The 9,699-nt window shown below is 41.1% G+C and overlaps 1 protein-coding gene and 8 non-coding genes across 9 annotated transcripts in view; 8 read left to right on the forward strand and 1 right to left on the reverse strand.

Annotated features, from left to right (window-relative positions):
• Positions 1-300: 300 nt before the first annotated feature.
• psma5 (proteasome 20S subunit alpha 5) lies at positions 301-3,230 on the reverse strand. The gene is made up of 10 exons (XM_056605850.1): positions 3,136-3,230; positions 2,822-2,865; positions 2,461-2,527; positions 2,232-2,358; positions 2,044-2,111; positions 1,841-1,948; positions 1,440-1,498; positions 1,253-1,355; positions 854-940; positions 301-701 (listed from the first exon to the last, which is right to left on the reverse strand). Exons 2-10 carry the CDS (start codon positions 2,848-2,850, stop codon positions 624-626), a joined length of 726 nt encoding a protein of 241 aa, XP_056461825.1. The 5' UTR covers positions 2,851-2,865; positions 3,136-3,230; the 3' UTR covers positions 301-623.
• Positions 3,231-3,440: 210 nt separating this feature from the next.
• Positions 3,441-3,512, forward strand: trnae-uuc (transfer RNA glutamic acid (anticodon UUC)). Its single transcript has one exon. It is a non-coding gene; the product is annotated as a tRNA-Glu (tRNA).
• A 406-nt stretch (positions 3,513-3,918) lies between these two features.
• On the forward strand, positions 3,919-3,990 carry trnae-uuc (transfer RNA glutamic acid (anticodon UUC)). Its single transcript has one exon. It is a non-coding gene; the product is annotated as a tRNA-Glu (tRNA).
• Positions 3,991-6,385: 2,395 nt separating this feature from the next.
• trnae-uuc (transfer RNA glutamic acid (anticodon UUC)) lies at positions 6,386-6,457 on the forward strand. The gene has a single exon. It is a non-coding gene; the product is annotated as a tRNA-Glu (tRNA).
• Positions 6,458-7,029: 572 nt separating this feature from the next.
• trnae-uuc (transfer RNA glutamic acid (anticodon UUC)) lies at positions 7,030-7,101 on the forward strand. The gene has a single exon. It is a non-coding gene; the product is annotated as a tRNA-Glu (tRNA).
• A 572-nt stretch (positions 7,102-7,673) lies between these two features.
• On the forward strand, positions 7,674-7,745 carry trnae-uuc (transfer RNA glutamic acid (anticodon UUC)). The gene has a single exon. It is a non-coding gene; the product is annotated as a tRNA-Glu (tRNA).
• Positions 7,746-8,307: 562 nt separating this feature from the next.
• trnae-uuc (transfer RNA glutamic acid (anticodon UUC)) lies at positions 8,308-8,379 on the forward strand. Its single transcript has one exon. It is a non-coding gene; the product is annotated as a tRNA-Glu (tRNA).
• Positions 8,380-8,941: 562 nt separating this feature from the next.
• Positions 8,942-9,013, forward strand: trnae-uuc (transfer RNA glutamic acid (anticodon UUC)). The gene has a single exon. It is a non-coding gene; the product is annotated as a tRNA-Glu (tRNA).
• Positions 9,014-9,630: 617 nt separating this feature from the next.
• trnae-uuc (transfer RNA glutamic acid (anticodon UUC)) overlaps positions 9,631-9,699 on the forward strand; it is a 72-nt gene continuing 3 nt past the window's right edge. Inside the window, exon 1 of the tRNA in view lies at positions 9,631-9,699. This exon is cut by the window's right edge and continues 3 nt beyond it. This is a non-coding gene — a tRNA (tRNA-Glu).

A 9,699-nucleotide genomic window follows, 5' to 3' on the forward strand; every position in this document is an offset into this window, starting at 1 on the left:
AACCTGTGCTGCCGAACAAATAAAGAATTAGTAGGCAATATTATTTTTCAATCTTTCAGATAATAGACATAGGTTAAGACTCAAAATACTTTGCACCAATTTATCTCCATCTGCACAATATTAACTTTTACTCTATGAAATTTCCATCTTCAAAATGTCTTTGGGCTATCATTTTGTGTAAATGTAGATTACATTTTCTACTTTAGATTTAATTTTTTTATAATTGTCTTGAGTTTTTGCCAATCTTCTCATCAGATGAATAAAGTCGTCGGCCATTCATATAACTCAACACAATAAGACTCAGTTCAGACAATAATTTTTTAGAAGACAAGTTTAATTTTTCAGCATTGCTCCGTTACAAAACAAAAAAAATAACCCTACCCCACAATACCCATGTTTTAACTGTCAAATTGTTCCAACGCCTGGACAGACCTGTACAATCCAGAGAGGAGAAGGAAATGCCGACATTACAAAAAGAAGCATCTCATTATAATTGGGAAATTCTGACTCCAGGAGAAAAGGGCGAGAAAGAGAGAAAGCTCATGAGAAATGTGTCTGATGAAGCGGGACCCGTCCGGCTCTGGAGCTCCAAAGATAAATCTTGAGATCACTGCTGCTGCACTCTAGATATCCTTGATGACTTCCTCCAGCTCCTCTTTGGAATACATGTGGAAGGTTTTACCAGGCTCTATCGTAGCCAGCTGAAGAAGAGACAGGCAGGTTGGTGTTAAATTGAAGGGTTGACAATAAACACAAATGTAGAAGGATTCATCCCATCAGTAGCAAGTTGCTGTATATAACCAGCAGAACCACAGCAACATATCGGTCTGGAAGATGGAAGAAAGCAGCTAACCTCAATGTTGGTGGCATTGAGCTTCTCCTCCATGACCTGCTTCAGGATGGTGAGGGACGACTTGATGGCCTCTTTCAACGTCATGGACTGAAATGATAGAGATGAACATCTCACAATCAGAATGTGAAGTGTTTGGGCCTCACCTGGCTCGAGCCAGGAGGATGGCTACTTGGAAAACAGCAAATACCTTATTATCCAAGGACATATTGTGTGCTTGGAAAATTTAACACAGCTAAATGTCTTGTAGCCAGTCGGCTCAATTGGCATCCATACTTTTTAGATCTTTCATGGTTAAAAGTACCCTCTTTTCACCACATCATATAAGCCCTACACTTATTTACTCAATATTAATTAATTTTGTGAAATAGTAATTAAGAGGTTACTCATAAGTACATGTACCTTATGGTAGACTTCCTGAAGTGAGCTCTGGGCTCCCTCTGATGCTGAGCCAATAGCCCGAGCATCACACTGCACAAAGGTGCCTGAGGGGTCCATGTGGTAGCTGGATCAACCAAGAGAGAGGGCACATTAATACGAGAACCACAAAGAGGTTATAGAACTTAAGATAAATGTTAGCGGTACTCACAGCTGGGGTCCTTTCTCGTCCAATCCCCCGAAGAGCAGTGCGACACCAAAAGGCCGACTCTTTAGGTTAAAGAACACAACAACAAATATAACAGGAAGAAAATTAATAAAGTTAACACATTCATAATAATCATGAATGCTATTTATTCCAAGACACGCAAATGAACCGGAAAATGTTACGGCATGACAGAACAAAGCATTCGCCGTTTCCTTATGCTCCTTGATAATATAATACATATTGTGAACCAACGTCTTTCACATCTTAAAAAAAATTGTTCAGACAGATGAATACTTGAACCCATAATAGTTTAACATTAAAATTCTGTCATCTAATTTTTCTACAGCCTATGGCATGGCCTGGAAGGTGGATGGACATTGTCCCATTGGATGTAGAGGACTGACCATAGCACCAGGGTCAGCATCCTCCTCCCCAAACTGCAGAGCCAGGTTGGACACAGCCTGGGTCACACTCTCAACAGTCATCGTCTCATTGTAGGTGAACCAGTGGTTCTTCAAAAACAAGGAACAAAGTAAGAAAACCAGGAGTAGCAAAAAAAAAAAAAGCATAAATGCAAACTTCTCTTAATTATTAAAGACAGTCATACTTGTGTTTCTACTCTGGCTTTGTCGATGAGGGTCTTAGCATCAGCAATTAGTCCACTCATCGCACAACCTGTGAACCACATATTCATTAAAACAACATCCATAAAAAGCTTCCCATAACATCCTGTATGAATACAGCTAGATTGCAAAGCCTAAATAAAACAAAGCTTATCAACAGGGTTGCACCTACCAATATGTGTGTCAATCTCCACAATCTTTTCAATGCTACTCGGCTCCATCAAAGGAGAGGTAATCCTCTTCTCAACAGCCAGACAGACCCCCTCTGAGGTCTGGATACCGATGGCTGTGGATCCCAGCTGGAAGAGATGGACCACAGAAAATCATGAAACTGAACCGACAGATTTATCTCTGGCTTTTCTGCCTTCATCTCATTACACATATGATTGACATGAGCCTACCTTGATGGCCTCAATGGCATATTCAACCTGGAACAATCTCCCTTCTGGAGAAAAAGTATTCACCCCACTGCAAAACAGACGTTGGTTATAATTATCAGGTAGGGTAAGAACACATCGTGCAAGGATTTAGCAAAAGTAGATGAAAGTGAAAGCAAAAGTAATAACGCGAGTTTGGAAAACGAGTTTGCAACAGCGCCGATGGTAATTATGATATACAACCAAAAAGGAAATAAGGTCTTCGCATTGAAAACCTAGAAATACTTAAGGGGAAACGTTTAACTTGTGTTCGATCTGACAACATTTGCTAACCTGTCATCAAATCAATGACAAAGCACTTTGCCTTCTAGCTTGGATTACTTACCGGTCATATTCCGATCTGGTAAGGAACATCTTTGAAATTCAAACCTAGAAAAAAAGATAATTATACATTAGCATTTTGTAGAGGAAGCAATTCAAAAATAATGGTCGAAGAGTTGGTGTGCTTTCAGATTTGAGGGTACGATTAGCCGCTACAGTTAGCGATGCGGGCTAACTGGTGCAAAGCAATACACCAGGCACCAATAGCTCATACGTTTCAGGGTTGAAACATTTCCATTCAATGCTCCGATAATACAATTTCTGAATCAATCAAAAAAGCCATTCGTTTAATCCAAGACGATAAAAAGACCCACGTACCTCTCGCAACAGATACTTGAATGAGTTCGCTTGTTTCGGAGGAAGCTTCGGGGGTGTTACATATAAACTAAACCGACGTCGAACAACGGAACGCAGTTTTAGAAATGTTCCTACTGAAAGTTGGTAGAGTTGTGTGTAGGTCGAGTGTAGGCCTATGTAATATTAATATTACTGTGTGATAATGCAGTATTCATTATCTTAATTATGTAGGAAGAACATTTTAATTAAATTCATATTTTGAATGTAGACGATGTAGCACTATAACTATTATATTGAATCCTGAAAATAACAATATTTATTAGATGTCCCATATGGTCTAGCGGTTAGGATTCCTGGTTTTCACCCAGGCGGCCCGGGTTCGACTCCCGGTATGGGAACGAGTCATTTTAGATAGGCCCTCGTCTCATATCGTTATTGTGCTGTGGTGCGACGATGAAACGAGGCCATCCACATGACCGTTGTAAGCATACTCTGGTGGTTAGGATTCCTGGTTTTCACCCAGACGGCCCGGGTTCGACTCCCGGTATGGGAACTAGTACTTTGAGGTGCTTCTCCTCGTGGTCGTGCTGTGGCGCTGCAATTAAACGAAGCTTTCCACCTGTCAGTTGTAATGTATACATGCACCACAACCTGCAGAACCTCCTCTGCGTGATATGCAAAATTTCAGAAGTTATTGGGGGCCTTGAATTACGCAATTACACTACAATAAAACAATTAACAAAGAAAGTTAGAAACAAAAAATAATCAGATTCAGCAATAATAACTTTAAGTGAGTTAAAAAAGTCCCATATGGTCTAGCGGTTAGGATTCCTGGTTTTCACCCAGGCGGCCCGGGTTTGACTCCCGGTATGGGAACTAGTAGTATTAGGTGCATCTCTTCGTGGCCATGTTGTGGCGCTGCCATTAAACAAAGATTTCCGCTTGTCAGTAGTAAAGTATACATACGCCACTCGCACCACATCCTACGGATACATAAGATCTTCTGCGTAATATCAACAGTTTCTGAAATTATGGGAGGCCTTAAAACAGGCAATTAGACTACAAAAAGACAATTAACAAAGAAAGTTAAAAAAAAAATATCAAATTCGATTTTTTATGGAATTCCCATATGGTCTAGCGCAGGGGTGCCCAACCAGTCGATCGCGGTCTACCAGTAGATCGCCGACAGATCCCAAGTCGATCGCGAGGGGTGAAGAAAAAAAAAAAAAAAAAAAATCTTTTTTTTTTATTTTTTTTTTTAATGAAATTAAATTTGCGCGGGACATATACGCGCGGTAGCGCATGTGCTGTTAACAGCAGTTGAAAGCCGTCAACAGTAGTTACACACTCCTAAACGTTGGCATGGCTGAGGGGAAACAAGCTAAGACCTACCATTTTCACCCTGAGTGGGAGGAAGATTATTGATTATCGTTGAGAAGGTGCCGTGCGCAGACGGAATGAAACCCCCACTGAAGTCCGTAGGTTCACGATACAACCCCCCCCCCCCCCCCCCCCCCCGTCAACAATTGTTCTCTACCACCCCCCCCCCCCCCGGCTTGAAGGTAGGTTTGCTGGTAGATCTCGGGAGGTTGGCTACTTGAAAAGTAGATCTTGGGTCAAAAAAGGTTGGGCACCCCTGGTCTAGCGGTTAGGATTCCTGGTTTTCACCCAGGTGGCCCGGGTTCGACTCCCGGTATGGGAAATAGTCATTCTAGGTAGGCCCTGGTCACCGTCGTTATCATGCTGTTGTGCGACGATGAAACGAAGATATCCACATGACCGTTGTAGGCCTACTGTATACAAACGGACTCAACTTGCACCACACCCTTCTTTTGTGGTGAGCGTACGCTCATGTGAGTAATATGTCCAATATACGAAAGTATTGGGCACCTTAAATTATGCAATTAAACTACAATAAAACATTAATAACGAAAGTTAGAAACAAAAAATAATCAAGGTCCGCTATAATAACTTTATTGGTGTTATTGCAGTCCCATATGGTCTAGCGGTTAGAATTCCTGGTTTTCACCCAGGCGGCCTGGGTTCGACTCCCGGTATGGGAACATGTACACTTAGGTGCTGCCATTAAACGAAGCTTTCCGCTTGTCAGTTGTAATGTATACATACTCCACTCGCACCACAACCTACAGATGCAGAAGATCTTCTTCGTAATAGGCAAAATTTCAGAAATTGTTGGGGGCCTTGAATTACACTACAATAAAACAATTTACAAAGAATGTTAGAAACAAAAAATAATCAAATTCAGCAATAATGACTTTAAGAGAGTTATTAAATTCCCATATGTTCTGGCGGTGACTCCCGGTATGCTAACTAGAATTTTTAGGTGCAGCTCTTCGTGGCCATGCTGTGGCACATCCATTAAACGAAGATTTCCGCATGTCAGTTGTAAAGTATACATACACCACTCGCACTACATCCTACAGATGCATAAGATCTTCTGCGTAATACCTAACATTTCTGAAAATATGGGAGGTCTTGAATTATGCAATCAAACTACAAAAAGACAATTAACAAAGAAAGTTTGAAACAAAATATATAACCCTTTAATAGTGTTAAAGAAGTCCCATTTGGTCTAGCGGTTAGGTTTCCTGGTTTTCACCCAGGCGCGCCGGGTTCGACTCACGGTATGGGAACTAGTCAATTTAGGTAGGCCCTGGTCACCTATCGTTATCATGCTGTTGTGCGACGATGAAACGAAGATATCCACATGACCGTTGTAGGCCTACTGTATACAAACGGACTCATCTTGCACCACACCCTTCTGTTGTGGTGAGCGTACGCTCATGTGAGTAATATGTCCAATACACGAAAGTATTGGGCACCTTGAATTATGCAATTAAACTACAATAAAACAATTAATAACGAAAGTTAGAAACAAAAAATAATCAAGGTCGGCAATAATAACTTTAATGATGTTAATGAAGTCCCATATTGTCTAGCGGTTAGGATTACTGGTTTTCACCCAGCCGGCCCGCGTTCAACTCCCGGTATGGGAACATGTACATTTAGGTGCGTCTGCTGTGGTGCTGCTATTAAACAAAGCTTTCTGCTTGTCAGTTGTAATGTATACATACTCCACTCGCACCACAACCTACAGATGCGGAAGCTCTTCTTCGTTATATGCAACATTTCAGAAATTATTGGGGGCCTTGAATTACGCAATTACACTACAATAAAACAATTAACAAAGTAAGTTAGAGACAAAAAATAATCAAATTCAGCAATAATGACTTTAAGAGAGTTATTAAAGTCCCATATGGTCTAGCGGTTAGGATTCCTGGTTTTCACCCAGGCGGCCCGGGTTCGACTCCCGGTATGGGAACTTGAAATATTAGGTGCGGCTCTTCGTGGCCATGCTGTGGCACTTCCATTAAATGAAGATTTCCGCATGTCAGTTGTAAAGTATACATACGCCACTCGCACTACATCCTACAGATGCATAAGATCTTCTGCGTAATACCTAAAATTTCTGAAAATATGGGAGTCTTTGAATTATACAATCAAACTACAAATAGCCGATTAACAAAGAAAGTTTAAAACAAAATATAATCAAATTCAATTCTTTTTAGAATTCCCATATGGTTTAGCGGTTAGGATTCCTGGTTTTCACCCAGGCGGCCCGGGTTGACTCCCGGTATGGGAACTAGAAATTTTAGGTGCAGCTCTTCGTGGCCATGCTGTGGCACTTCCATGAAAGGAAGATTTCCGCATGTCAGTTCTAAAGTATACATACGCCACTCGCACTACATCCTGCAGATGCATAAGATCTTCTGCGTAATACCTAACATTTCTGAAAATATGGGAGGCCTTGAATTATGCAATCAAACTACAAAAAGACAATTAACAAAGAAAGTTTGAAACAAATTATATAACCCTTTATTGGTGTTTATAAAGTCCCATATGGTCTAGCGGTTAGGATTCCTGGTTTTCACCCAGGCGGCCCGGGTTCGACTCCCGGTATGGGAACTAGAAATATTAGGTGCGGCTCTTCGTGGCCATGCTGTGGCACTTCCATTAAATGAAGATTTCCGCATGTCAGTTGTAAAGTATACATACGCCACTCGCACTACATCCTACAGATGCATAAGATCTTCTGCGTAATACCTAAAATTTCTGAAAATATGGGAGTCTTTGAATTATACAATCAAACTACAAATAGCCGATTAACAAAGAAAGTTTAAAACAAAATATAATCAAATTCAATTCTTTTTAGAATTCCCATATGGTTTAGCGGTTAGGATTCCTGGTTTTCACCCAGGCGGCCCGGGTTGACTCCCGGTATGGGAACTAGAAATTTTAGGTGCAGCTCTTCGTGGCCATGCTGTGGCACTTCCATGAAAGGAAGATTTCCGCATGTCAGTTCTAAAGTATACATACGCCACTCGCACTACATCCTGCAGATGCATAAGATCTTCTGCGTAATACCTAACATTTCTGAAAATATGGGAGGCCTTGAATTATGCAATCAAACTACAAAAAGACAATTAACAAAGAAAGTTTGAAACAAATTATATAACCCTTTATTGGTGTTTATGAAGTCCCATATGGTCTAGCGGTTAGGATTCCTGGTTTTCACCCAGGCGGCCCGGGTTCGACTCCCGGTATGGGAACTAGAAATATTAGGTGCGGCTCTTCGTGGCCATGCTGTGGCACTTCCATTAAATGAAGATTTCCGCATGTCAGTTGTAAAGTTTACATACGCCACTCGCACTACATCCTACAGATGCATAAGATCTTCTGCGTAATACCTAAAATTTCTGAAAATATGGGAGTCTTTGAATTATACAATCAAACTACAAATAGCCGATTAACAAAGAAAGTTTATAATCAAATTCAATTCTTTTTAGAATTCCCATATGGTTTAGCGGTTAGGATTCCTGGTTTTCACCCAGGCGGCCCGGGTTGACTCCCGGTATGGGAACTAGAAATTTTAGGTGCAGCTCTTCGTGGCCATGCTGTGGCACTTCCATGAAAGGAAGATTTCCGCATGTCAGTTCTAAAGTATACATACGCCACTCGCACTACATCCTGCAGATGCATAAGATCTTCTGCGTAATACCTAACATTTCTGAAAATATGGGAGGCCTTGAATTATGCAATCAAACTACAAAAAGACAATTAACAAAGAAAGTTTGAAACAAATTATATAACCCTTTATTGGTGTTTATGAAGTCCCATATGGTCTAGCGGTTAGGATTCCTGGTTTTCACCCAGGCGGCCCGGGTTCGACTCCCGGTATGGGAACTAGAAATATTAGGTGCGGCTCTTCGTGGCCATGCTGTGGCACTTCCATTAAATGAAGATTTCCGCATGTCAGTTGTAAAGTTTACATACGCCACTCGCACTACATCCTACAGATGCATAAGATCTTCTGCGTAATACCTAAAATTTCTGAAAATATGGGAGTCTTTGAATTATACAATCAAACTACAAATAGCCGATTAACAAAGAAAGTTTATAATCAAATTCAATTCTTTTTAGAATTCCCATATGGTTTAGCGGTTAGGATTCCTGGTTTTCACCCAGGCGGCCCGGGTTGACTCCCAGTATGGGAACTAGAAATTTTAGGTGCAGCTCTTCGTGGCCATGCTGTGGCACTTCCATGCAAGGAAGATTTCCGCATGTCAGTTCTAAAGTATACATACGCCACTCGCACTACATCCTGCAGATGCATAAGATCTTCTGCGTAATACCTAACATTTCTGAAAATATGGGAGGCCTTGAATTATGCAATCAAACTACAAAAAGACAATTAACAAAGAAAGTTTGAAACAAATTATATAACCCTTTATTGGTGTTTATGAAGTCCCATATGGTCTAGCGGTTAGGATTCCTGGTTTTCACCCAGGCGGCCCGGGTTCGACTCCCGGTATGGGAACTAGTCATTTTAGGTAGGCCCTGGTCACCTATCGTTATCATGCTGTTGTGCGACGATGAAACGAAGATATCCACATGACCGTTGTAGGCCTACTGTATACAAACTGACTCAACTTGCACCACACCCTTCTGTTGTGGTGAGCGTACGCTCATGTGAGTAATATGTCCAATATACGAAAGTATTGGGCACCTTGAATTATGCAATTAAACTACAATAAAACAATTAATAAAGAAAGTTAGAAACAAAAAATAATCAAAGTCGGCAATAATAACTTTAATGGTGTTAATGAAGTCCCACTTGGTCTAGCGGTTAGGATTCCTGGTTTTCACCCAGGTGGCCCGGGTTCAACTCCCGGTATGGGAACATGTACCTTTAGGTGTGTCTGCTGTGGTGCTGCCATTAAACGAAGCTTTCCGCTTATCAGTTGTATTGTATACATACTCCACTCGCACCACAACCTACAGATGCAGAACCTCTTCTTCGTAATATGCAAAAATTCAGAAATTATTGGGGGCCTTGAATAACGCAATTACACTACAATAAAACAATTAACATAGGAAGTTAGAAACAAAAAATAATCAAATTCAGCAATAATGACTTTAAGAGAGTTATTGAAGTCCCATATGGTCTAGCGGTTAGGATTCCTGGTTTTCACCCAGGCGGCCCGGGTTCGACTCCCGGTATGG

Source organism: Gadus chalcogrammus, chromosome 13, assembly GCF_026213295.1.
Source record: "Gadus chalcogrammus isolate NIFS_2021 chromosome 13, NIFS_Gcha_1.0, whole genome shotgun sequence".
NCBI classification, from domain to species: Eukaryota; Metazoa; Chordata; class Actinopteri; order Gadiformes; family Gadidae; genus Gadus; species Gadus chalcogrammus.

Bases quoted from the DNA above. Each gene is read 5' to 3' on its own strand.
- psma5 (XM_056605850.1), bottom strand. From the start codon at position 2,850: ATGTTCCTTACCAGATCGGAATATGACCG. The intron at 2,359-2,460 runs GTAGGCTCATGT...CATCTCTTCCAG, and splicing joins ATGCCATTGAGGCCATCAAG to CTGGGATCCACAGCCATCGG. The intron at 1,949-2,043 runs GTATGACTGTCT...TTGTTTTTGAAG, and splicing joins AAGCCAGAGTAGAAACACAA to AACCACTGGTTCACCTACAA.